Source organism: Pogona vitticeps, chromosome 4 (genome assembly GCF_051106095.1).
Source record: "Pogona vitticeps strain Pit_001003342236 chromosome 4, PviZW2.1, whole genome shotgun sequence".
Classification (NCBI taxonomy): Eukaryota; Metazoa; Chordata; class Lepidosauria; order Squamata; family Agamidae; genus Pogona; species Pogona vitticeps.
In genome coordinates, this window is record NC_135786.1 from 170,835,924 (window position 1) to 170,863,225 (window position 27,302).

Consider the following 27,302-nt stretch of genomic DNA (forward strand, 5'->3'; position numbering starts at 1 on the left):
TATATCAACAACTTTGTTGAAAGTCTCAAAGGCCAATGAAGTTATTAAAACTTTCACTGAGGAAGTCTTGGGAGCCAAAATCTTGATCCAACCATGCACCCACTTTTCTCAAGCAAGCAAGCAAATATCAGAATACATATGTATCCTATGTCCCCTGCACCAGAAATGAAGAGAAGTTGGCTCTCTATATTCTCAGAATTCATTACCATTGGGACATCTAGGAGTTGTGGGTCAAAACTCTGCAGGGACAGCATTTCACCACCGTTTCTCTGCAGTACATCCCAACACTCTTCATCACACTTGAAGTGTTCCATGAGAAAAACTGTCTCAGATTCTAAAAACTGAATAAAAGTAACTACAGTGGTGCCTCGCAAGACGGGTGCTCCATTTAACAACGAATCCGCATTAAGATGAGGTTTTTGCAATTGCAAAAGCGATCACAAAACAACATTTTGAATGGGGGAATTTCGCTGCGCAAAGATCGGTTCCCTGTTTCGGGAACCAATTTTTGCTTCCCGGCGATCAAAACAACTGATCGTTGGGTTTTCAAAATGGCCGCCAGGTGCTCAAAATGGCTCCCCGCTGTGTTTAGGAGCCATTTTTCGCTGCACAGGCACCCGAAAATGGCCACCCCTATGGAGGATCTTCGCTGGACGGTGAGTTCTTAGCCGATTGGAACGCATTAACCAGGTTTAATGTGTTTCAATGGCTTTTTTTATTTTCGCTTTACGACGTCTTCGTTCTACAGCGATATCGCTGGAACAAATTAATGTCGTAATGCGAGGCACCACTGTACTGTGTAGCTTAATATTTATAGGACAAATTCTAAAATACCAAACAACAAATAGTCAAGTATGGAAATTGTGAAATGTAAATGGATAAGGGGGAAATTAGCCCAATCCAAGGTATAGTCATAAGAATCTGTCACTGGACTTGGAAAAGGAGATCACCTTCCACAGATCATCACAAGAAACTAGTACTGAGACAGCAGGAAAGCCAAGTCACCAATTCCTCTCTTTTCCTTGTAGAAGCACTCCTTTTAGACCTCTGGGGCAAGCCAGGAATTACTGGAATTCTACCCTCTGGAATTACTAACCCTCTCATTTATCTGCTCTTCTGGGTTGATGTTGGTACCCCACAATCCTGATTTTCATTCCTTCATGTGAAAGTTGAAAAGGCTGAAAAAGAAAAACTGAGGGCAACTGGTTCAGCAAGTTCATATCCTGCCTTTCCTCTGAAGGAGGCACAGTGAGACATAACATTTAACTGCCCATTCCCCTCTCCCACACACACTAGGCCAAGATTGCCCATTGCTTCCCAGCAGGCCATGAAGGAATATCCTTCCATCCTCCTCAATTTCAAATCTGTTGCCTCTTTAGGAAGAAATACAACTTTTATATGTACACACGTATATTCTAAGACTTACCTATGCATGCTTTACGGCAGTGCTGTTTTTCTAGCATAAGGTAACTTGTAGCACTGCCAACCTCCTAACCTATTCCTGAACCCAATTTCTGCACCAAATCAGTTCTTAATTTCTGCCTTGCAACTGTTTCAATCTAAATTTCTGCTAAATGAGAAAGAGCTAGCAAGCATGTTTTAAAAATAAAATCTACTAATTATAATTTTTATCCCCCAAAACATGGGATGTTGAAAATGTGTGGGGTGCTAGTTCTCAAACTGGAGGGTGTACCCCTCCACTAGGGCTTAAGCACATTCCAATGGAATATGCAGTGGTCTTCAGAAAAGCATCCTGAAGACATGTGGGTGTCTCCTTCTGCCTCTTGTCCCTTTTGCTGTGCCCTTCACCAAGCCAAGAAAACTCTAGGTGGATCGCCAGACAAGCAACTTAAAGTAAAGTGGTAACAGCTGTTGGACAGCAAAAGCTTGTGGCAGCCCTGGCTGCATGTCGCTTTCTCTCTCCTGCACACATGGTACCCACGACTACTGCAAGTGAGTGAAATGCAAATAGGAAAAAAAATGAGAGAACCACATTTTATTAACTTTTCATAGCAACACAACCCATTTCTGATTCTTTTGCATCTAAACTATTCTTAGTACATTTTTGTTTACTTTTATTTTTCAATTATATATTTAAAATTTAGGGGTTGGCAATCAATGGTAAAGAAAATATGACTGTTGTGGGGTTTATAAATAACCAAAAAGGGGGGCCGGGGGATGATGCCAAGCATGCGGATCAGTTGAACCGATAGCTTCTTTATCACCTGCAGCAAAATGGACAGCTTTGTTTCTTCCTTTTTGTCCGATTTTGAAGGTTTTATAGAGATGAGGAAATTCTCCCAACTTCTACTTCAAATTTTGTCTGGCTTCTACCTTTTACATAAAATAAATAAATTACCTGATCAAAGGTGCCCTAAAACCATGCTGGTACTTAACATGAATGTTCCTTGTTCAACTGTGTAGAAAATATACTGTCGGGAAGGGCACAAAGCAGTCTGCAAGATCTGTCGTTCTGGCACCCTTAAGTCCCACTTTTCTTAATGAAAAAAGTGGGGAAGGAATCATGCTTTGAAAGGTGTGATTCACTTTCAGGATGAAGCATACAACCTCCATGTTCACTCTTCTAGTCATTCAGGAGAGAACTAGGAGCAGAAAATATAGCCCTTCAGATGTTTCTGGACCAAAGCTCCCATCAGATCTAGCTAGCAGAGGAAATCTTGGAGCTGCAGTGCAGCAGCATGTGAAAGGTTGCATGCCCCCCCCCCCCCCGTATTGGAGCTGAAGAAGCAATACAACAGTCTGGACTCAATTCAGGGATGTTTTCTTGCATTTTGTACCATTTGCTTTCCAAAATAAACTTCTGTGGAGAAATTAGTATCTATTCTGCAATGTTCAATATGCCTGGGCAGATCATTTTATTTCTTGTTTTAACATATTTCACTTTCTTCAACACAGTATTTATCCCCGATATATATGCTTAGCAGCAAAACAGGAGAAACAAATTCCTGCAGACATGTTATGCTAATTCTGATGTATAGTGCCCCTTTTCAAATGTACTAGGTATAGAGTACTCAGGAATTGTTTGCCGTTCCCTTCTTCTGGGGATAGCCTGGGACCATGTAGTTTACCCAAGGCTACACAGGCTAGCATTTCTCCTGGGACTCACACTTTGTTGTTTAGTCATTAAGTCGTGTCTGGCTCTTCGTGACCCCACGGACCAGAGCACGCCAGGCCCTCCTGTCTTCCACTGCCTCCCAGAGTTGGGTCAAATTCATGTTGGTAGCTTCAATTACACTGTCCAACCATCTCATCCTCTGTCGTCCCCTTCTCCTCTTGCCTTCACTTTCCCAACATCAGGGGCTTTTCCAGAGAGTCTTCTCATTAGATGGCCAAAGTATTGGAGCCTCAGCTTCAGGATCTGTCCTCCCAGTGAGCACTCAGGGTTGATTTCCTTCAAAAGGGATAGGTTTGTTCTTTTTGCAGTCTAGGGGACTCTCAAGAGTTGCCTCCAGCACCACAATTCAAAAGCATCAATTCTTCGGTGGTCAGCCTTCTTTATGGTCCAGCTCTCACTTCCATACATTGCTACTGGAAAAACCTTAGCTTTGACTATGTGGACCTTTGTCGGCAAGGTGATGTCTCTGCTTTTTAAGATGCTGTCTAGGTTTGTCATCGCTTTCCTCCCAAGAAGCAGGCGTCTTTTATTTTCATGGTTGCTCTCACCATCTGCAGTGATCATGGAGCCCAAGAAAGTAAAATCTGTCACTGCTTCCATATCTTCTCCTTCTATCAGGAGGTGATGGGACCAGTGGCTGTGATCTTAGGTTTTTTGTTTGTTTGTTTGTTTGATGTTGAGCTTCAGACCATTTTTGGCACTCTCCTCTTTCACCCTCATTAAGAGGTTCTTTAATTCCTCCTCACTTTCTGCCATCAGAGTGGCATCATCTGCATATCTGAGGTTGTTGATATTTCTTCCGGCAATCTTAATTCCCATTTAGGATTCATCCAGCCCCGCCTTTCACATGATGTATTCTGCATATGTTAAATACGCAGGGAGACAATATACAGCCTTGTCGTACTCCTTTCCCAATTTTGAACCAATCAGTTGTCCCATATTCAGTTTTAACTGTTGCTTCCTGTCCCACATATAGATTTTTCAGGAGACAGATATAGTGGTCAGGCACTCCCATTTCTTTTAAGAACTTGCCATAGTTTGTTGTGGTCCACACAGTCAAAGGCTTTTGCATAGCCAATGAAGCAGAAGTAGATATTTTTCTGGAACTCTCTGGCTTTCTCCATAATCCAGCTCATGTTAGCAATTTGGTCTCAAGTTCCTCTGCCCCTTCAAAATCCAACTTGTACTTCTTGGAGTTCTCGGTCCACATACCGCTGAAGCCTACCTTGGAGGATTTTGAGCATAACCTTGCTAGCGTGTGAAATGAGTGCAATTCTATGGTAGTTGGAGCATTCCTTGGCACTGCCCTTCTTTGGGATTGAGATGTAAATTGATCTTTTCCAATCCTCTGGCCACTGCTGAGTTTTCCAAACTTGCTGGCATATTGAGTGTCGCACCTTAACAGCTTCATCTTTTAAGATTTTAAATAGTTCAACTGGAATGCCATCCCCTCCACTGGCCTTGTTGTTAGCCATGCTTTTTTAGGGCCAATTGACTTCACTCTCCAGGATGTCTGGCTCAAGGTCAGCAACCACACTATCTGGGTTGTCTGGGACATCCAGATCTTTCTGATATAATGCCTCTTTGTATTCTTGCCAACTCTTCTTGATGTCTTCTCCTTCTGTGAGGCCCCTACCATTTTTGTCCTTCATCATGTCCATCTTTGCACAAAAGGTTCCTTTAATATCTCCAATTTTCTTGTACAGATCTCTGGTTTTTCTCTTTCAATTATTTTCCTCTATATCTTTGCATTGTTCATTTAAGAAGGCCCTCTTGTCTCTCCTTGCTATTCTTTGGAAGTCTGCATTCAATTTTCTGTAGCTTTCCCTATCTCTGTTGCATTTTGTTTCCCTTCTCTTCTCTGCTATTTGTAAGGCCTCGTTGGACAGCTACTTTGCTTTCTTGCATTTCCTTTTCTTCGGGATGGTTTTTGTTGCTGCCTCCTGTACAACGTTACGAGCCTCCATCCATAGTTCTTCAAGCACTGTCCACCAAATCGAGTTCCTTAAATCTGTTCTTCACTTCCACTATGTATTCATAAAGGACTTGGTTTAGATTATACCTGACTGGCCCAATGGTTTTTCCTACTTTCTTCAGTTTAAGCTTGAATTTTGCTGTAAGAAGCAGATGATCAGAGCCACAATCAGCTCCAGGTCTTGACTGTATAGAGCTTCTCCATCTTTGGCTGCAGAGAACATAATCAATCTGATTTCAGTAGTGCTCATCTGGTGATGTCCATGTGTAGAGTCGCCTCTTGTGTTGTTGTAAAAGAGTGTTTGTGATGACCAGCTTGTTCTCTTGACAAAACTCTATTAGTCTTTGCCCAGCTTCGTTTTGAACTCCAAGGCCAAACTTACCTGTTGTTCCTTTTATCTCTTGACTCCTTACTTTAGCATTCCAATCCCCTAGAATGAGAAGAACATCTTTCTTTGGTGTCAGTTCTAGAAGGTGTTGTAAGTCTTCATAGAATTAGTCAATTTCAGCCTCTTCAGCATTGGTGGTTGGTGCGTAAACTTGGATTACTGTGATGTTGAAAGGTCAGCTTTTGATTCATATTGAAATCATTCTATCATTTTTGAGATTGTATTCCAGTACAGCATTTCCCACTCTTTTGTTGACCATGAGGCTACTCCATTTCTTCTACGGGATTCTTGCCCACAAAATTAGATATGGCAATCGTCTGAATTGAATTCGCCCATTCCCATCCATTTTAGTTCACTGAGGCTCAGGATGTCAATGTTTATTCTTGCCATCTCCTGTTTGACCACATCCAGCTTACCAAGGTTCATAGATCTTACATTCCAGGTTCCTCTGCAGTTGGTTTTTTTTTTTTTTTTGCATTATCGGACTTTCCTTTCACTTCCACGCACGTCCGCAGCTGAGCATCCTTTCGGCTTTGGCCCAACCACTTCATTAGCTCTGGAGCTACTTGTACTTGTCCTCTGCTCTTCCTCAGTAGCATGTTGGACACCTTCGAATCTGACGGGCTCATCTTCCGGTGTCATATCTTTTAGCCTTTTGTTTCTATTTATAGAAATTTCTTGGCAAAGATACTGGAGTAGCTTGCCAGTTCATGCTCCAGGTTGATCGCGTTTAGTCAGAACTCTCCACTATGACCAGTCCGTCCTGGGTGTCCCTGCACAGCATAGCCCATCGCTTCTCTGAATTACTCAAGACCCTTCACCACGACAAGGCAACAATCTGTGAAGGGCAATCAAATTTCCAACTTTTGGCTCCACAATCTGTAACTTAACTCAGCCAAGCTCATGTGAATTTAAAATGGGAAACTGCACATATAAAATATTTATTTGCTTTTAATCACAGTTTTGCAAATAACTACTTGTAGATATAAACTGTACATTTGTACTGACTGAATTTACTGTTGCAAACTGCCCAGAGAATACCATGTACTGTGGGGCAGTATATGAGAGAGAGACTTGTTTTGCTTTAACACATTAAGAACACAAAAACAGTTGTAAGGTATAAAACAACTGTGGGTTGGGATTAGAAGAGAACCCTTAGTTGAGTGTTTCAGAACAATCATGATGCACAAAGCTCTCTAAAACATCTCTCTGCCCACCCCAATTTGAACTATTAAATCTAGGAATTAAAATTACCTACCTGTATCACTGAGAACATCAATCACAGAGGCCTTAACCAACCATGCTGTGGTAGAAATGTATACTCTTCCTCCCATGGCATTAGATGAGGCAGCCTAATAATCCAAAGGTAGATTTGCACGTGATGTTTATTAGAGTCCTTGGCATTTGTGCCACAATTCTTCAGTATGATGGGAAAGTTTACAACAGAAGGAACAAAAAACCGCACTCTGGAATAAAGTGTTAACCTTTTGAATGAGGCCAGAGTTCTGTTTAAGAATTAATTTGTTTTAAAAAACACAGTGCTGGTCCTTGACTGACAATGCTTTATTCTTCTGATACCCTGCATGTAGATGAATTGTCTCTTTGAAGGACACACTGAATGAAAGCCTTAGCACTATCTTGAGTGGTTGGAAGAGATTTTAGAATTAACTATTGAACAATATGGTTGCCAGGATGGCAATTTCTGCAATGTTGGGGGGTGTCAAAATTGCTGGATGATTGTAAAGGATGATTGTAAAGATTTGCCGTAGTCCTCCCCTATCTAAAGCGGAGATGTCTGATCTACTCAAATATCTATACAACAATAAGGCTCTGAAAACATCAGAGCTAATTTCAGAAACTAACTAGCAGCAGGCTCGGTTAGTTTTTAGAAGGGAAACCACCAAGGAATACCTTCCTGAAAGAAATCCTATGTTTCTTAAAGGAAGGGTAGGGTTTCTAAGAGGGACTCTGTACCTGAGCCAGGTCTATTTGATCTAAAATTTCCCATATGAAAGGAAGACCTCTGAGAATGAAAGTGAAAGCAGCTTATGATTTTGGCACTATTACAGTTGTCTGCAAGACATTCCTATGCCTATTCTTCCAATAAAGATGGAACATTGTGGAAAAGATTGAATTTAGACAAGCCTGGATAATGTGTCCATGTTGCACCAATTGTGAGTTTGGCTATGTTGTTAATTGCTATTGCATCTGTGATGCTGAAGGAAAGCCTTGAGACTATTAGAATGGCTGGGCTTAGGTCATTGTAGTTCTCCTACTCAGATTACAGAGGTTAAAAAATGAAGCATTCTGTGGAAGTTCTGATTGCCAGAGCTGAATCTTCGCAGTGGTTCTATAAGGCGATACCAATCTTCAGTCAATTTCCTACAGTGCGTTTGAGCATGATTCTCCTCAGTTCAAAGGATAACTTACTTAAGACAGTAACAGAGATGTCTACCAGTTGATCTTTAAGGCCATCCACAGATGACAAAAGTGTGTTATCTTCCCCACTGTTGAGAGTCTGGTCATTCTGGGGTGCTCTGGACTCAGGAAAAACTGCCATACCCTTTGAAGGAAATGAAAATGGCTCTTAACTAGGCCACTGCAGACTTACTGTAATGTAGTGATAGACTGGGAAGTAACTAGTGAGAGGTCATTTTCATTTAAAATATATATGATCTGAGGACCCCTCTCTTTGATCTTTGTCTGAACTGAAATGACATCAAGTTGCAGACGGACTGTACCACAAAGCACTGGGTAACCTGATTCAATGTCTATAGGGTGGCAATTGTGGCACTGCTCAAGTGTATTGAAGGGCCTGATGTCAGGCTGACTTGAAATCAAAAGCCTAAGGCTCAGATAATTCTGCATCACGTCTTTCAGAGGAATGGTGTGGGCATTAAGAATGCTTGGATTTCTCAGATTCTTTTTCTCTTTTCAGAAACAGAATGGGGGAGAGCAGGGCACAGATAGAAATGGGGTTGAGGAGAAGGAAATCTAGTCTCTTTCAGGAGCACTTTTCCTCTTTTTGCAGTGGAACTGCATTACATTTTGGGTTTCCTTCCTCCTAAAAGCTAAACTAATCTAGGAGCTGGTGTAGCTTGGGGCGGGCAGTACCCCATACTAGGTTGGGAAAAGTGCACAGAAGTTTTAAAAACTGCATCAGAGGTGCTGCATAAGTTTATGTCTGTTGCTGAATGGGAGATTTTTAGAGGATTTTTATTGCCCTCTACTGCTATCTTGTGGTGAAAGAAAGCAATACTTTTAGTTTGCAAAGGTGCTCCTATAATTCCCCTATTCTGCTGTGTTTGAACTCTTTATGAGCTTGATACTCATCAGTTTACTCTGTCATATACAGAAGGCAGAAAAAGACTCAGAGATATCAGTATCAGCTCCAGTTGTACTAGGTGTGCCACAGAGCAAGGAGTTAGTTTTCTAGAGCCCTTCTAAGTTGCACAGACTGCTCTGTGCAGGCACAGAACTCATTCTGGTAAAGAAGAAAATGAGAATTAACTAATTCCAAATCATTATATAAAACATGGTATTTTTAAGAAAAAATAAATACTTAAATTTAGCTTCTTGCTCCTTTACATACAGAACACACTTTAGATTCTTAAAACTAATGTCTTCAAGTGAGAAATTGAAACATGTTGTAAATCTAAATCTGTACGCATTTCACATCATTTCACTTCACAAAACAAGCTTGCATTTTTCTGTTGACAAAAATCTAGATACTGTACTGTTTGGTATCAAGTGACTTGAAAACACTTTGAACTGTATAAATAACAGTAGCACTAGTAGCTTATTGAGCTTCTGCTAAGTTAATAGCAGAGTAATATGGGATCATATTGCTTGTATTAACATTGCCATTATGCAACTAGTGACCTTCACAAATAACTCTTCTTCTGTTTCTTCAGTTAACAACATGTGTGCAGTGACATGATCTTGCATTACTGTGCTGGTAGGACATTATGTTCAGAAGAAACTGAATTAAGATACTGGAATAGGGATTAAGAACATTAATGAAACAAGCAACACGATCTTATCAAATCTTGTACTAGAGACTGCTGTGCAGTACAAACAACAGGGTGTAACTTAGGGTGACAGGATACCACGGATGGCAAAGTCGACAGAGTCAAGACAAGTGCTCTATTCTATCAGGTCAACCAAATCAGTTAATCTACTCGCCCATTCCTGCCCCCTCATCAATCAACTTCATTTAAAACAATATATCAGACACAAAACCGAGTTTGGAAAAAAATTAATATTATTTAACTCATGTCTGACTTAAATATTTCCACATAACAAAAGTGTTATTTTCAAGTCACCAGCTATATTACGTATATACATATGTACAGAGTTAACAAAACAATCATGAGATGTCATATCAAAAGCAGTGATTTCCCCCCCTTTAGGAAATAGAAAGTACTAGTCTTATAATACACAAAATATAAATTATATGTACAGATAGCATCTTTCTGGAACTGAGAGCAAATAAAAATGAATTATTTCCAGAAAGATATAATATGTCTACATTACAATAAAATGAATCAATACTGATTTCAAAATATTCATCTAAAGTTGAAAACTTTAGGAACATTTCTGGTAACTCATGTTATTATTTACAAAATATACTCATCAGCCACATAGGGGCTTAAATATCTGTATATATACATAGACACATATATATAACATATAAAGAAATTTTAAGATTCGAAGTAAAATTAAGCAAGTTTCTTCTGTCTTTGGAATGTCTAAAACAGAACCTATGCTTTATTCCAGTGTGGGGGGTTGTTTTTTGATATGATTATAGCTTTTTTGAGTAAATGGGACCTTTCAGAACATACTGAAAAGCCTAGGTAGTTGTTAAAAATTTAAAAGCTCTCAGAATGAATGGGAAAAACCCATGAAGTTTTTATTAATATGGGGCTATCTATAAGAAAGACTAGCTTGCATTAGCTAATGCAACCTATGCTGCAGTTCACTTCATTTGGTGAAGCCAATGTACAGTTTTATGGATCTTTCCTTCCACCTTTTACATATGGCTTATGTTTTTCACAGTTATCTAGCTAAAGTTTTATAGCTGAAAGACCTGGAAAAAAATTAAGCATTTTCTTGTTCAATTCAAGGATTCTCCACGGTTATTTTTTTCTTAGCAGTATTGCTGAATTTGAAGCAGAACATGTACAATTGAGAAATAATAACAAACAATAGTCATTAAATAGAGCGAGCATGTTCTACTAGTTAGAAGCACATGGGACTAAACCCAGCATGACATTCATGCTAGTCATGGAACTTCCTACTCTTCTCTGCCTTTCTGCAGCCCTGGAAGCCCCCCAAAAAACAAATTCTAGAGAATTTTACAGCTTCCTAGAGCCGTTTTTTATTTTGCTTTCTAGGATGCAGTGGAAAAGGGAGACTGCTTCCCCTCCCCTTCTCCTTGGTTCCACTGTCTTGCATGCAGACGTCCAGCGCTTGATACAATCCAGGGAGAAAAATGTCAGATATAGCCTGTATTGTGACATCCTACTTCATCCATGAAATTTGCAAATAATTCATTTCCCAATTAATTTGCAAGCAGTATACCCTCATGATTGGCAGAACTTCTATATGGCATACATTCTAATTACCCTTTAATGCTAAGGTCTGGTGTTTGTTTTTAAAGTGAATACACTTAAGGTGAATTCAAAAGACAAACAAGTTCAATGTACCTGAGATAACTGATTGTGGACACTATAGCAAAGTTTATCTGATGGCTCTGCAGTATTCTTACAAGTTTACAAAAGACCATTTAGATATTTCTGTGACATTTAAAAGGTATATTATCTTACTGTTTTGTATAGTATGTTATGTTTCAACAGTAAAAATCCACAGATGACTATTTTTGTAAAGGAAGAAAAAGTTAGTCCTGAAAGCACTTAAAGCTTTCACCTTAGCAGTCATCAAAAAATACTGGCTATACTTGGCCATTCATTTGAAGATTCCTGAACAACCTCCTCCAGGTTCAGTGTGCGATTTATGTCTTCACCTTCCTGTCCTTGATGACTGGTTGATTCTTGTACTGTGCCTAGAGAAATATGCAGGAGAAATAATGCTAAGAAAGGTAGCACAAAATCTGTTGCAAATACTGAAGAATTATCGACCAGACAGGTATAAATAAATAAATTATGAAATACAAAGCACAGTAAGAAAGGCATTAGACTTCTGGGCTTGAAAAGGAATCTACTTCATGTAATCTTTAACGCTAAATGAATATTCCCACTTTGCAATCACTCTGATGCAAATTTGTTTATGTGGTCCACAGCTCTAGCTTGAGAAGTACTCCCTTCTTTCCACAAACAAAGCAAACATATTTACACCAAGGAACAAGAGTGAGTGTTTAATCTATCTTGTCTAATTAAATTGATGGGGAAGCCCTTGAAGGCAAGGGAATTCCATATGTCCATTAGTCTATAAAACATTATTGAAGAACGGAAATAATTTGCACAGCAATCTTAAACTGTAGCTAGAAAACATACCCATTTTTCAACCCAGCTGGTTAACAGAGATTGCTGTATAGCCTTCAGAACTCCTAGGGCCAATAAAGACCAAGAAAAATATTGTGAATGCACTTGGGAGTAGGGAACATGCTGAACATACAGTATTTCTTTATGATATGGCTCCTATGTTCAGCCAGGAAAAACAGTTTTTTCTGCTAGCAAGACACACCAAAGAATGATATTGTGTGGTGTGGTGTGTATGTGTGTGTATATGTATGTGTGTTCTGTGGGGGGGGTTGCACTGTTCTACATGCATACAAATGCAGAGTCTTGACAATTAAATGCCAGTGTAGATCTTAGAACAGAAAATGATCATTTTCTTCATTGGCAAAATGTATAGCATTATGATATTCAAAATACAGTATTCTTGAGCTTATACATCAGAAAAGCCAGTCTTGGAACTATGAAATAAGATTTATCAACAAATGGAATTAACAACATTACATTTTTCAGCCTCAGTATTGCTGTTTTGGTAATACTCTCACATTGCCTGTCTTCAATTAAGAAACGGCTGCAATGGTTACTCAAATGCTTTCTTTGGCATTAAAAAAAACCAGAACAAAGGCATTACTATTCAGCACAAACAGTAATGCACCCAAAATGCACGTGCCCTGACATGCATTATCCACTTTGAACTATCAAAAGTAGGGCAGAGAAACCAGTGGCCCTCCAGGTGCTGACAGAGAACAAACTGATCTTATTTACCCCTTATGAAATCTCTCTCTGATGGAAACTGGAGTCCAATAATATCTGGAAGGCTACAGGTTCCTGAGCTCTAGTCTAGATGCTGACAATTAATTAATACAAAAGTATTTCCAGTTTTCAGTACAATATAAGAAAACGAGAAACCATGAGTTGTGTGAGAACTCTGATCTTACCTATAGGGGTGGATTAAACTTTCCAGGGCTATATACACAACTTTTAAACTGTTTCCACTATTTATTAAGAGCAAGGTGTGAGTGCGTGCGCGCGCACACTTTTTTATAAGGTGAGGTAACTTGTTATGAATAAATAAAACAAGTTTTGGTATAACAAATATTACATACCAGAATAGCTGTGGGCTCGCTTCATATGAAGCTTCATATTGCTTTTCTGGGTAAAGCCCATTGCACAGTAGTCACATTTATATGGTCTTTCTCCTGTGTGTTTTTTCATATGAACTTGTAGTGCACTCTTCTGGTTAAAAGCTTTCTCGCACAGTGTGCATTGAAATGGCCGTTCTCCTATAATGAAAAGGGAACATTATAAGATTACTTCCAAGATACTATACACTGGAAAGAGAAAAATCCTGTCACATATTCACTACTTTGACATGAAACAGGCCATGAGTACGCAAGAAAGATCTTTCACACTATACACAGTTACTTAAATGCTAACCTCTGAATTATTCCTTTCACGTTACTTCCTGTGCCAGTTCAAAACACATAGTAAAACAAAGTGTGCTATTTGTATACCACCTCATAGCACTTAAAGCACTCTGTGGGTGGTTTACAATTTAATTATGCAAGCTAAAGTTCCTCCCATCCCCTGGTGAGCTGGGTACTCATTTTACTGACCTCGGAAGGATGGAAGGCTGAGTCAGGTTCAAACTCAGGTCATGAGCAGTTTTTGACTGGAGTACTACAGTTTAACTACCATGCCACAATTCTATACAGTGGTGCCTCGCTTGACGAGGATAATCCGTTCCAACAGTTCTCTGTTCAAATTGGAACAAAATCTCTGTAGAACAAAATCCTCGTCAAGCGAAAATAAAAAAACCCATTGAAATGCATTGAAAACCGGTTCAATGCGTTCCAATGGGCTAAATACCTAATCGTCCAGCGAAGATCCTCCATAGGGCGGCCATTTTCCGGTGCCTGTAAAGCGAAAAATGCCTCCTAAAAAAATGCCTCCTAAAAATAGCAGGGAGCCATTTTGAAACCCGACAATCAGCTGTTTTCAGATCTCCGTAATGCGAAGAATCGGTTCCCGAAGCAGGGAACCAATTGTCATAAAGCGGTTTTTGGCCATTAAAACATCGTTTTGCAATTGCAAAAACCTCACCGTCAAGCGGATTCGTCGTTTAACAAGGTAATCATTAAGCAAGGCACCACTGTATAGTATATATACTCTATCTATCTGAAGAAGGGAGGGAGATGTTTGAAAGCTCTATTGTTAAGCAAACAGGTTAGGTGAAACTGATTGGAAAGCACTAAATGGCAATTAAGGGTGGCTGCTGTTCATAGTCAGTTCATGGCTGCTGACTGAACATTCCTATCTCCTGATGCCTGTTACTAGAACAATTTTGCAGAAAGGAACTATGTGCTTACATGGTTCTGGTTGTTGCTTCAATAACTGCTTTCTTCTGGTAAAAATTCTGGTTGTGAATTCCCATCCACCACAGAATAAAAAGGAACAGGAAACAGTGGTAGAAGAGCTTAAAAAACTGAACAGTGACTGAGGCCTAAATTTTACATATCTGCATCTTCTAGTAGCTGCACATAAACTGTATCATAAAGAATCTTTGGAATCTCTATTGCACTATGGGACTGAAACAATGATCTTCTGGATGCCAACCTGAAGTTTCAGGTGCGAAATCTTGGGTGTGCTTTTGGACCTGGCTCTCTCAATGGAAAACCAGATTTCAGCTGTGGCCAGGTCTGCCTTTTACCATCTGAGGCAGATCACACACCTTTACCCCTATCTTGATGGTAAGTCCCTAATAGCACTGGTCCATGCACTTGTAATCTCGAGAATAGACTACTGTGACAGTCTCTACATTAGGCTGCCTTTGAAGGTGGTTTGGAAGCTGCAGCAAGTGCAGAATGCAGCGGCCAGGTCGGTTTCTCGAACATCCCAATTTGCTCATATTTCATCTGTCCTGGTGTGTCTAATTGGCTGCCTATATTCTTCTGGGCCAAGTTCAATGTGCTTTTGTTAACATTTAAAGCTCTCAATGGTTTAGGGCCTTACTACCTGTCTCTCCCTCAAAACGTCTACCCGTCCCTCCCATACCTCATATACTGGGAGGTCGCAGGTGGTGACCAATCCCAAGGGAGGCTTGAAAATCTGCCTCCTGAAACTGGGCCTTCTTGGTGGTCACTCCATTACTTTGGAACTTGCTCCCACCTGATGTACAATTAGCCACTTCCCTCTTTGGTTTCAGGAGACAAGTTATAAAACCTAGCTTTTCTCACAAACCTTCCCTGCCCTGTTTTCACCTGTATTTAATATACCGTATTTTTTGCACCATAAGACACACTTTTTTCCCACAAAACGGGGGGGTGGAAAGTCTGTGCGTCTTATGGAGCGAAGAAAACAGATTATATTTTCCTGTTTTCTTCTCCTAAAAAAATGGTGCATCTTATGGAAAGGTGCGTCTTATGGAGCGAAAAATACGGTACTTAATATTTTAATCTATTTTAACTAGGTATTTTATTCTTTTATTACAATGTTTCCCCAAAAATAAGACAAGGTTTTATACAAGTATGCATTTTTGCTCCAAAAAAAAACGCATTACGGCTTATTTTCAGGGATGTCTTATTTTTTTGATGTACAACAATCTACATTTATTCAAATACAGTCATGTCATCTTCTTCTGGTTGCTGCACAATGGTGGAGGGCAGGGTTTCACTTAACTGGGACTTATTTTGGGGGTAGGACTTATATTACGAGCATCCTGAAAAATCATACTAGGGCTTATTTTCAGGGAAACAGAGTATTACATCACATGTTTATTGATTATGTGGGTGTTACTGGGGTTGCTTTTGTTATTCTGATTTGCCTGCCACCCTAAGTAGTGGCTCTGCCACTAATTAGGCAGGATAAAAACAAAATAAATCATAGAGCTTTGCAATGCACTTCCAATCAACAATGTAAGATCTATATAATTTGTTTCAAAAACTGTACTAGAGCTGCAGTTTAATGTTAGTCCCTTACACTACTAACTTATTACCTGTGTGAATGCGGCTATGTCTTTCCAGTTGACTTGGCTTCGCAAAAGCTTTTTCACAAGTATCACATTTAAATACTCTTGGTTTCTGAGAACTTAGTGATGGTCCAGCTTGATGTGTCTGTGTATGCTCCTAAAGAAAACATAAAATGCATATTTTACACACTTGGTATTATGCATAGAACACACAGACATACAAAAGATATGAGGGTAGCAGCAGCCACATTCAGTTTAGGTTGGGAGGATTTTGATATACACACTCTTTAAGAAAATATATTTTTCAAGACATTGAACAGTAAAAAAATAAAAAGTATAACCCATTTATAGCTCCTCTTCTTTAGCAAAAAAAAAAAAAAAAAAAAAAAAAAAAAAAAGCTGAAAAGCAAAGCAGCTGACCAGATTTTAGACTTCAAAAGGGAAGAAACCAACACTCAGATAATTTGGGGAAAGTCAGTTGGCCAGTTCAGATGTAACTTGTTTCCATTACACCTAAACCAACCATGGACTACAATGAAAGTGTATTTCTTCCTCTGCACTCACAAAATGAAATAATGCAAATATAAGCAATATATAGAATTCAACTACTGAAATACAGTTTGCATTCTCTGTGTTGCTTATATTTTAAAAAGAGAACTAGTTTAAAGCAAGACTATTATATACAAATTACTGTATCTGATCTTGTTTCCATAGTAACCCCCAAAATCATTTTTTTTAATTTAGGCATCTGGTTCGAACTGCTGACATCTGGCTAATGGATAAGGTTTTTCTTCCATTCTGCAGTCCTAGGAGTGGCATTTGAAGCAAAGTATCCTTTAGAGCAGGGGTCGTCAACCCCCGGTCCGCAGCCCTCCTCTTTCTCCTCCTTTTCGTTGCCAAAACAAAGACATACAACCCTGCCCCGCTTGGTTTCCTGGAGAAAAAAGCCCGCCTGCCGGTCCAACGGAGAAGCCAGAAAGGGGGGAGAGAGATGGAGCAACTTTGCAACCCTTGCCTCCCGGAGGCAGCGCTTCCTCCGAACACCCAACCAACCTGTCTCTGCGTCTTCTCCGTTGGACCGGTGGGCAGGGACTCCTTTCCCTTTCCCTCAGGAGCTTCCATCACGCCTGACCTCGCCTACCCCGGGCTCCTTCTGTGCAACTCTTTAAGTCTAGGTGAAAGAAAAAAGGGGGGACGGTTGATCCGTCCATCCTCTTCGTCCACCCCCTCCCTGACTCAACCAGCCCTCCCTTTTTGAGCGGGGCAGGGAGAGGATCTTTTAAGGCGGCTTTTTCCATGAGAAGGGAGAAAGGTGACAGAAGACGCTCCAATGTGGATAATCTCTGGGCTGGCGTTGCCTCTTTCTCCCCTTCCACCGCGCCTTCCTGGGAGGCCCCGGAAGGCAAGCCGAACTCGGGGGCAGCAGCAGCAAGGAGGCCACCCTCCCGGAACCTCAGAAGTTCTGTGGACAAGCCCGGCCTGGCCCACCTTTCCCACCCGAGAAGAGCCGGCCGGGCAGGAAGCAGCAGGATCGTATGCGCTCCCACCCAGCCGCTCGCCCTGGGTGGGGTGACGCCGAGCCTGGTGGCCAGCCATTGGTGCTTCCCGGGCAAGCAGCCCCGCGGCAGCTTCCCCGCAGGGAAGGGGTACTGCTCTCCTGCAAGGGGTGCTGGGGGAAGGGTTAGCACCATCGCGGCACACCCCTTTGCAAGTGCGACACACCCACCCGTGAGCGCAGGGGTGTCCCACACCCAACTGGTCTGCACACGGAGCCCGCACCCCCCCAAACGGTCCGCGAACTGAAAAAGGTTGAGGACCGCTGCTTTACAGCTAGCAAGCTAACCTACCCTAGGAGTGCATATTTAGCAGAATAATGGGCCACACAGTTTTTCCTCTTAGTACAGTTCTTTTCCTGGGATGCAAGAGATGCAAGCTTTCAGTTGCCCTTAGTCTTCTTACTTAAAGAACACTGATTAGCTACAATGTTGAAAACACTCAGGAGCGTCTTCCTTTCCATTTGCTATTTAACCATTTTAGTGCAGCTGATTGTGCTTGTTAGGCACAGAAGTTCTGGACTATTATTTTTTGGACTCCACCTCCCAAAATTCACCCAGAATGCCCCAGACAAAGTTTTGGGAGAGGAAGTCCAAAACCAGAAATCTACAGACCAGCTCTCCTTAACTTCCCAGGTGACTGCATCCACATGGTGCTAGTTTTAAAAATAAGGTGACTATCTTGCTGCTCCCTGGGAGTTGCAAGGCTATCTGGGAGTTGGAAGGCTTCACAGAAAGGCCAGTCATTCTGACCATTAGGCTCTATAGAAGGTGCCTCCCAAAGAACTAGCCCTCCACTCATAATTTTACTCTTCTTCCCAGTCAAGAGGCACCTTCAAACATACTGAGACAAGTACAATTTCAAAGCCTCCCCTATTTATTATGAAATACAATTATTTTATCATTCAACTTCTAAAATGTATTTTGAAGTTCATAATAGGAACAGCATTTGATTCTAAAAAATAATATCCACTCCGATTAAGCAGATCATCAAAATAAAAAAGGCCTTTTCAAAAGGAGGTAAAGAAGAGGATTGTTTCACTTAGCTAGAACTGTTTCCTTCATTTTCATAATTGTAGTATGTTACTTTTGTCTCATACCTTAAGATGTGTGGCTCTTTTGAATGCTTTACTGCAAATATGACAAACATGGATTCTTTCTTTTCCATGAACTTCTTTACTGTGCTGCATTAGCATGGCAGCTGAAGAAAATGTTTGACTGCATTCAAAACATTGATGCATGCGTGTCTCTTTTTCAGACTGAATGCCTTTAGAAAGACTTGGAGAAACTTCACTCACCTGTAAATTACATAAAAATATACATACAAAGAATTATGGGTAGTAAACTTACCTAAAACCCATGAGATTATTTAATCAGTGTTGTTCTTAGTATGGTGTGATAATGCTTTGAGGGATATATGATGACTGAATGGGTACTAAAATATGCCATGCAACATTTAGTTCAATTCTTCTCTCCATGAGAATATGGGAACATTATAAAGCACTTCAATATTTTGAATAAAGGTAATTATACGAACTCTTTTTTATTTCACATGTGTGTCCCCCAAGGTCTTTAATTTGCAAGCCATATTCATAATATTGGTAAAATGACACAAAATTAAGGACATAATATATTTGCATTGGAGTTTAGAGTTTTTTAAAAATTACCTATATGCTTCTATTCCAGTAGGTAGCAGGGCATTATTCTGCTTTTCAGATGCCCCACAATGGACCAGTAAGGCAGGGCCAATTTGTGCATCATAATAATAGGCTCTCTCCCTAAATAGAACTACCGATTTAAATACTATTAAAGATACAAAAACTGGAGGAACTAATACAGTGGTGCCCCACATAGTGACGATAACCCGTTCTGGAAAAATCGTTGCTATCCGGATTCGTCGCTATGCGAAATAAAAAAGCCCATAGGAATGCATTAAAATGCGTTTAATGTGTTCCTATAGGCTTAAAAACTCACCTTATGCGAAAATCCTCCATTGGGGCGGCCATTTTCGGTGCCTCTAAAGTGAGGCAACACAGCGGGCGGTCATTTTGGAACCGCCGATCAGCTGTGCGAAAATGGGGCCTTTGGGAGGACCGCGGGGGAGCGCTCCCCCACGGTCCTCCCAAAGCCCCAGCTGGCATTTTCGCCCAGCTGATCGGTGGGGCTTCGGGATAATGGGGGAAGTGCTTCCCAGTGATCATTCCGAAGCCCCGCCGATCAGCTGTGCGGAAATGGGGCGTTTGCGATGATCGCTCCCCATAGGGAACATCGCAAAAGCGATCGCAAAATCTTCATCGCTATGTGGATTCGTTGTTAAACAGGGCGCCCGTTAAGCTAGGCACCACTGTACATGATTTAAGAGAAAAAGAAACAAATGGGTTTCCCCTGGGAGTCCCTATCCGAAACCCATATAAATATACTGTAATAAAAGGCCAGAATACCCTCCTGCCACTAATTGAAAGAGTCATATACAGGCAAGACAGTCCTTTTTCTTCTGACAACACGCCAGGATTGCATTCAATTCTTCAGGATTTACTGCATGTATTTTGAGAGCTCTCATTGGGACAATGCCACTGCCATCCTCCTTCCAAAAGCAGGTTTGCTGACAGGTATTTCTGGGGAACATACGTACAAATGAATGAACTGCAACTCTGCAAATTTCATCCCAGGAAAGTGTTCATATAAACAATCCTTAAGTAGTGATCCATTTACAGGTGTTAAAACTCATATGAAAGGCCTCTGACCTGCTTGCTTGTGGTATGCATAATTGTAAACATCTGGAAGAAGTTAATTTCCCAAAATTCCTGCCAATGTGGATGGTACAGCCACCACCACCTCCTTCCCAGTCTCCTAATGCTTACTTAAACAAAATTACAGCTTTCCATAGGCACAATCACAGACTCCATCCAACAGCATGGGAAACATATGTAAAGCAGGGCAACACTGGCTTTTGGTTCCATGGGAAAGCATTTTCTCTTTAGTATTAATGGTCCGTTCTGACAAACATCGTACCTTATTAATAAACACAGATAAGTGCCTAATAAAAAAAACTGCATGCGGCTGCCATCAAGTTGTGCAACTACCTGACTGAAGTGATGGCCACAAAGAATGTTATTAAATTTCCACAGAAGGGAAAAAAGCAGACTCAATATTCAGAGCCATTGAAATCTTGTGAATCACACTGAGATTTCAAGTGGAAATCTCACCACTACAAGGGGACAGAATTTCTCCACTGTAATGGAGAAGAGGTACACTTGTTGTACCCCTAAGATCATAGGCTGTAGACCAGACAAATGCATGCAATAACAAATCTCCCATTCTGTGAGTAATACTTTCTCCCTTCACATACCACTGAAAGTCACACATGGGAAGGGTAGGAAGGAGGATCAGAGAAAGGAAGAAGTGAGACCGTGTATGATTTGCCAAGGTCAGGTTTAAGTAGTGATCCAATCTCAGTCTGTTTACCTTTCAAAATACTGCCCATCTGAAAGTCGGTCGATTTCAACTCCCAGTACAACTGATAATTGGGCCTGCCTTTCTGGTCCCCTTGGAAAACAGAATAAATTCCTGCCACTGTCCAATGGCCAACTTGTCATACTCTGCCCAAATAACAAACTGTGAAACTAGATCAGAAATGAAGGCTAAAAAGCAAATGCTTTCTAGATGTAAGCAAACCTTTGAATACAAAATATTCTTACCTGATAATTTTCCTAAGACTTATGTCTCCATCAATCCATCTTTCTGAGTACTCCCAGTCTGTGAGCAAAGACCAGAGGCAATTCAAGCACTGTAGCTGAAAGCTCCAGGCTTAAACCCTTAAATTTTGTAACAGTTCTTTTGCTAGAGAAGTATTTCCTAAGTCTTCAAAATACTTAACCATAATGGATTTAGACTGGTGTGTGTGTTTGTGTTACAGATATAATCCACGAGAATATGTAATTTACATATAGTATGTATGTGTGAGGAGTGAATTTCGTTGTATGATATACTGTGTATATACTTACAATGACAATAAATTATATTATTATTATTATTATTATTATTATATCTGTATATATTTATGATCACACTATTCTTGTAAGATCAAAGAAAAATGCTGCTTATCATCAATTAATTGAAGGAAATTGAGACTGAAAGAGACATTGACCACAAAAAAAATCATCAGGTAAGATTTTCTAATCTATGTGTAATAATTGTTAATTTTCCTCTGCAGATGCAGAAAAAACCAATAACAAGCAAGGAGAGTAGAGAGTTGCATTGAACAAATTTTAAGGAAAAAAAGAGATAAAATGAAATTGGGAAACAAGCTTAACTGACAATGGAGGTAATTTTCCACTGTTGCAGAAGAATATGAAATTAAGGAATATATTGCAATTAATGAGATCTGATGGAATTGATAATGTATCACACAGGGCAAGCTACAAATGAAGAATGAGGAGAATTAGAAACTGTGGTGATTGATACATTAATTTGTTATATAAATAATATTAGTAGTAAACAAAATGTCTTTAAGCCAATCATAACCAACGAGCCAGCTACAGAGGTGCAACAGGACAATCAAACGGCAGAAAGTTATAACAGGAGAAGGAAACAGAGATAAGCACACCTGATCCACTATTTCAAGCAATGCATCTGGAAAACTATGTTGAACAGAAATAATAAATGACAAAATAAAGTGCAACAAAATGAGATAAATAAAATCAAGATTCAGAGAGTTACCAATAAAGGAGGCAGCCTTTTTTATGTTTAGGAATTTTAAAAAACACTAAAAAAGACAATTGTGGAACTATGAACGGAAAGCGAGGGGGAGAGAGTTCAAACACACAATGTATCAGTTGAACTTAAAGATCATCCAAAGAAGTTGACTGTCATTACATTAGTAAGTTCTGTGCACAAAGGAAGTACTCTTTCAGAACACATACTCTTATGCCTGCTCCCACCAAGATCTACTTGGATCACCCGTGCGAGTCAGGAGGTGAGGCTGAGGAGCCTGACGCCGAGGGAGGGCTGGAGGGAAAAGACACGAAACCGGGCCTTCTCGGTGGTGGCTCCTCGCCTTTGGAACAACCTCCCTCCGGAGATTCGCGAGGCCCCTACGCTGGGTGCTTTCAAATCCCAACTGAAAACATGGATATACATCCAGGCCTATCCTCCTGTCAACATCTGATTTCTTTTTGCTTTGCTATTTATTATTTATTATATTCTGCACAGTATTTGTTATTTTTGAATGGCAATGTGTTGAGATTGTCAATGTTTTCCCACAATTTTTTCTCTCAAATCCACAGACAACTCTTTACACTTCATTCTTTTCTCCATGCTCAGTGTCACACACAACACAAAGGTTGAGTCAACTTTTCTCCATCTTAACTGGTTGCAAGTGTCATTACTATACTGCCGATACCTCTTATTTGCAACAGGTGTGTCTAAATACAAATTAAAGGAGCATGACATGCTTGAAAAGCAATTATTTCTTACAATTTAGATAGGGCGCCAATAATTTTAGTCAATGCATTTTTGGGTTTCTGTGTAGGATTGTATCAGATCTGACTTCTCTTCTCCAACACAAACCAAAGAAATGAACATGTGAGTACCAAATCATTTGCAACTGCAACAATGTTCTAAGAGAATGGTTGCATTTTCTGACAGAATTGCAAGGGTGCTAATTTTTTGGCCATGACTGTAGAATAACTACCATAAGTCCTACTAATGGGAAGGCAGAATAACTTACTCATGACCTACAGATCCCTGGCATGTTAACATGGTGCACATGCAGGCATTGTAGACCAGTTAAATCAGGCACTGCCTCGAACAGCATTAAAATGTTCTTCGTACTTATCAGACATCACATTTAAATCAGATTTAGGTGGCTTTTAAATGTGATTGCACTTATCTGGGCAAAAGTCATTAACAGCTACTAATGAAACACAAATAAGTGGCTGCTGTATTCAGATATTCAGTATCACCATCATTGCTCATCTGGTGACTCTCACAGAGTAATTTAGTCAAACTCTGTTGAAAACAAAATGGCTTGACAATCTAACACAGCAAGCAGATTTATATCTTCATATAACAATGACCTGAACACATTAATTTTTTAACTCGGGTCTGAATGATGTGACTACAAAAGAAAAGAAAGCAAAAATGGTCCAGGAAAATGAATAGTAAATTTCAGGCTGGTAGGGCTGTAGAGGAATAAAGCAATCAACCAAAAGAAATGGACCAGGTGGGGGTTGGAATGAGATGTGGAATGCAAAGTTATAGAGGGTATAAAAGGAACAAGAAAATTCTTCACATACCACCTTATAAGGTTTGTTAATATGCGACTTATACAATCCTGATTCAGCCTATATTTCTTTCATATTGTGTTTATGGCCATGGCCGCAAAAAGTTTGAGAATGGCTGTTCTAGAGTTTAAAGGGAGTTGCTCTCAGATAAGTGTGTTTACGTCTACTGCCACAGTCACAAACATATTTACCTGGGAACTGAGTTCCACAGAACCCAATGGCGAATACTTCTAAAAAGTTAAATTTGCACTATTAATCTCAAATCAATGTACACTTCCATTTTTTTGCAGTTCAACTTCCAGAATTCTCCAAGAATTCCCCAGGCAAAATACTAGGAGTTTCAACCCACAAACACACATTTGTATTTTGCCTGCCTAGGGAAGAGCCTGTCTGTGAAGCTGTATTGGCTGTTCTATCTGATACACTTTGCTTCACCTCCTGTCATTAATTTTTTAAAACGTAAGCTGCCTTGATACTTGGGAGTTGTAGTTTTTTTGGAAGGCTCTCTCTAGTGTGTCTAATGGTCACTGAGGCTGCATCTTTCAGGAAAGACTATAGCAGCTTTCCTTAAAAAATAATAATAATAGCACGAAGCACAGATGCAGTGAATTAAACTTCTTAGGAAGACCCTTCTTTAGGTGGATAAAATATAGGCTTCTAGAGGTGTGTTTTGAAAACTCCCAGAATTCTGCTTGGGGAACCAAAAAAACCCAAGTGCACATGCCTATCATTCAATACATTGCTGCCTTGAATTCTGCTAGGAATGGAAAAAGAGCAAAGCATGCTGCTTATATACCGCCCCACAGTGCTTCAAGCACTCTCTGGGCAGCTTACAAGTTAATTATGCAGGCTACCCATTGCCCCCCCCCCAGCAAGCTGGGTACTCATTTTACCAACCTCGGAAGGATAGAAGGCTGAGTTAACCTACAGCTGGCTACCTGGGATTGAACCCCAGGTTGTGAGCACAGTTTTGGCTGCAGTACAGCAGTTTAACCAAAGTGCCATGAGGCTCTTGATTGGTACATTCCATATTAAAGTAAACTAATTAGGATTAGACAAGTGACAGCACTTTTTCCCAAACTACAGGAAAGAAAGCAAACAAACGTATATGGGTTCAAAAAAATATTTACCTGATATGCCAAGTCATCATGGTTTGCAGGTAATGAATGTGGTGCATGACTCACTAGTATAACTTGCTGTGAGCTGGAACTGCTCTGTCCAGACAGACTAGAATCTGTGAGTAAAGCAGGGAACTGCTGCCCCTGGCAAAAGAAATGTATGAATAAATTATACTTAGAGGAAAGATAACTGCCATATTCATCAATATACTTATCACTGTTCAACACAATAGTGGCTAACATGACTAATAATATAAAACAAGGAATCTTGTGGCACCTGAAAGACTAGTGAGTTTCATTTGGCATAAGCTTCTATGGAGTGCAACCTCCTTCTTTGGACAACTGAATAAGTAGACTAAAGTCTATGGAAGACTGCATGAAACAAAAGGTGTTAGTCTTTATATTGTCACAAGATTCATTTGTTGTTTTTGTTGCAACGGTCTAGGCACAACTATGCCCCAGGATGGTTAAAAGCAAAATAAATAAATAATTTTTAAAAAAAATAAAAAAGATTTGTGCACATTTTAGAACCTTTTAAGTCCATGCTTACAAGCACCTGTCTATCAGTTAATCCAAAAGTACTAATTCTCAGGAATTCTGCGAAGACTGTATCCCAAAGAATACCTCAGCACATGATAGCTCACTTTAAATCTCCTAAAGACTATATAACTAATTATACTGAATGTACCTTAACACAGCACGGACAATGTGCTTGGTGCTCTATAAAGTACAAGGAGACATATTCCTGCCCTGAGAGTTTAATACCCTTAAAACTCAACACTAGAGATGGGCATGAACAGCTGGTTCCCTGCCCCACCTCCTCCAGGTGCTGCCTCTGAATGGGTGCCCACTTTGAAACACTGAACACCTGCTCGGACGGTAAATGAACCAGCACAAACCACCAAACCAGCAGTTCATGCCCATCTCTGCTTAACAGAAATCAGAAAACAGAGGAAGGGGAAAGAAAGAGAGGAGAGGAAGAGTATATGTTTTAGCTGCACCTATGTAGGTTTGGTTATACAACGGGACTATGTCAACTGCTTCACTGGAAAGGTTGTGTTTTAAAAAGATTTGAGGGTCATAGATGGAACATCACACAGGTGTTTGGGGGGAGGCGGGTCCAAATACATCAAATTTATCAACCAACGCCCCCTATATCCACCATTCTTATAGGTTCTCCTAAAGAAACAGACAGTTACTAGGGGAAGCATGCAGCCTTTTCATGGAGATCTACGACAGTTTTTGGTTTGCCTGGATTAAGTTAGGAAATACCAAGAGGGAGGATCTGTATGACATGTCATATTTTTTCTGCAACCTATGTTTGAGCTTACGGGTGTGTTTGAACATGTTTATGAGTAATCTAGTGAGGAAGAGCAGATTATTCATAAACATGTTTGAACTTGGTCCATGAAATGTCATAGAAAGTATCCCACTACACATTTTGCTGGAATCAACATCCCTTGTATATACTGTCTGATCTTTTGCTGCCTACAGGCTTTTCCCGGAGTTCTCCTGGCACTGACTTAGCATAATACTGAGGCCTATGTTTATTCTGTTCCAGAATCACAAGGCTGGAAGTGGCACCTACTACTATTATTACATATTTCAGTATTTTGTGTTAATATAGAATACCCCAGGCTTAAACCTAAAGCTTCTCCTACAGTTGCGTCCTGTAGACTAATAACATCTATAAGTTGCTTTTTGAAGCTTTCCAATAGCAACAAAAGATTTAATCTATACATACAATGCAAATTTATATATGTAAAACATGCAAAATGACCATTAAATTAAGAGAAAACAAGCATTTTGGGTGCTTTATATGAAATCCTTTTACAGCAGAGACAGATAATGGTCAGATTCAGACTGTTTTATAAACAGAAAGGCTCCTTCTCTTTTAGAAACAAGCTGGACATGAAAGAAGCTGCTCCTCCACTAACTGTACAATCCCGCTGGCATGAGGGGGAGAAATTATTTTTTACTAATTCCCCCTTCCTCCTGTATCCCACAGTGTCATCTCCCACATATTCTAGAGGTTCTTCCAACACTCCAGATCAGATTTTTATGGGTCATGGCAGCATATGGAAACAGAATCACCTTCTGCCCTCAAAAGCATGCAGTCCCCTGCACTCTGCTATGCCTATAATGACTGATTGGCTGAAATCTTGTTGTTTAATGTAAAAAGTCACAGCTAGATTAGGACTCTGTCAATGGAACTGACAGAGGAATTGGCTAAATAAATTCCCACTGATTTAGTGGCCCTTCTCTAGTTGTGACTTATTACGCTAAGCAATAGGAATTCAGGAATTCAGCTATTGTCTCTAATAGTATTATCTGTAACAGTCAGGATTTCTCAGAAACAGTAGAAATTGACAGTGTGATACTCGAATCACTACAGTAACAGAGAC

General features: G+C 40.1%; 1 protein-coding gene across 1 annotated transcript in view; it reads right to left on the reverse strand.

The window, feature by feature from the left end:
- Positions 1-9,750: 9,750 nt before the first annotated feature.
- ZNF236 (zinc finger protein 236) overlaps positions 9,751-27,302 on the reverse strand; it is an 83,303-nt gene continuing 65,751 nt past the window's right edge. Inside the window, exons 29-33 of the mRNA XM_072998728.2 lie at positions 24,910-25,041; positions 18,596-18,793; positions 15,970-16,099; positions 13,082-13,258; positions 9,751-11,563 (exon numbers count right to left, since the gene is read on the reverse strand). Of these exons, the coding sequence (XP_072854829.2) occupies positions 11,439-11,563; positions 13,082-13,258; positions 15,970-16,099; positions 18,596-18,793; positions 24,910-25,041 (762 nt within the window). The 3' untranslated portion in view covers positions 9,751-11,438. The remainder of the gene's footprint in view (positions 11,564-13,081; positions 13,259-15,969; positions 16,100-18,595; positions 18,794-24,909; positions 25,042-27,302) is intronic.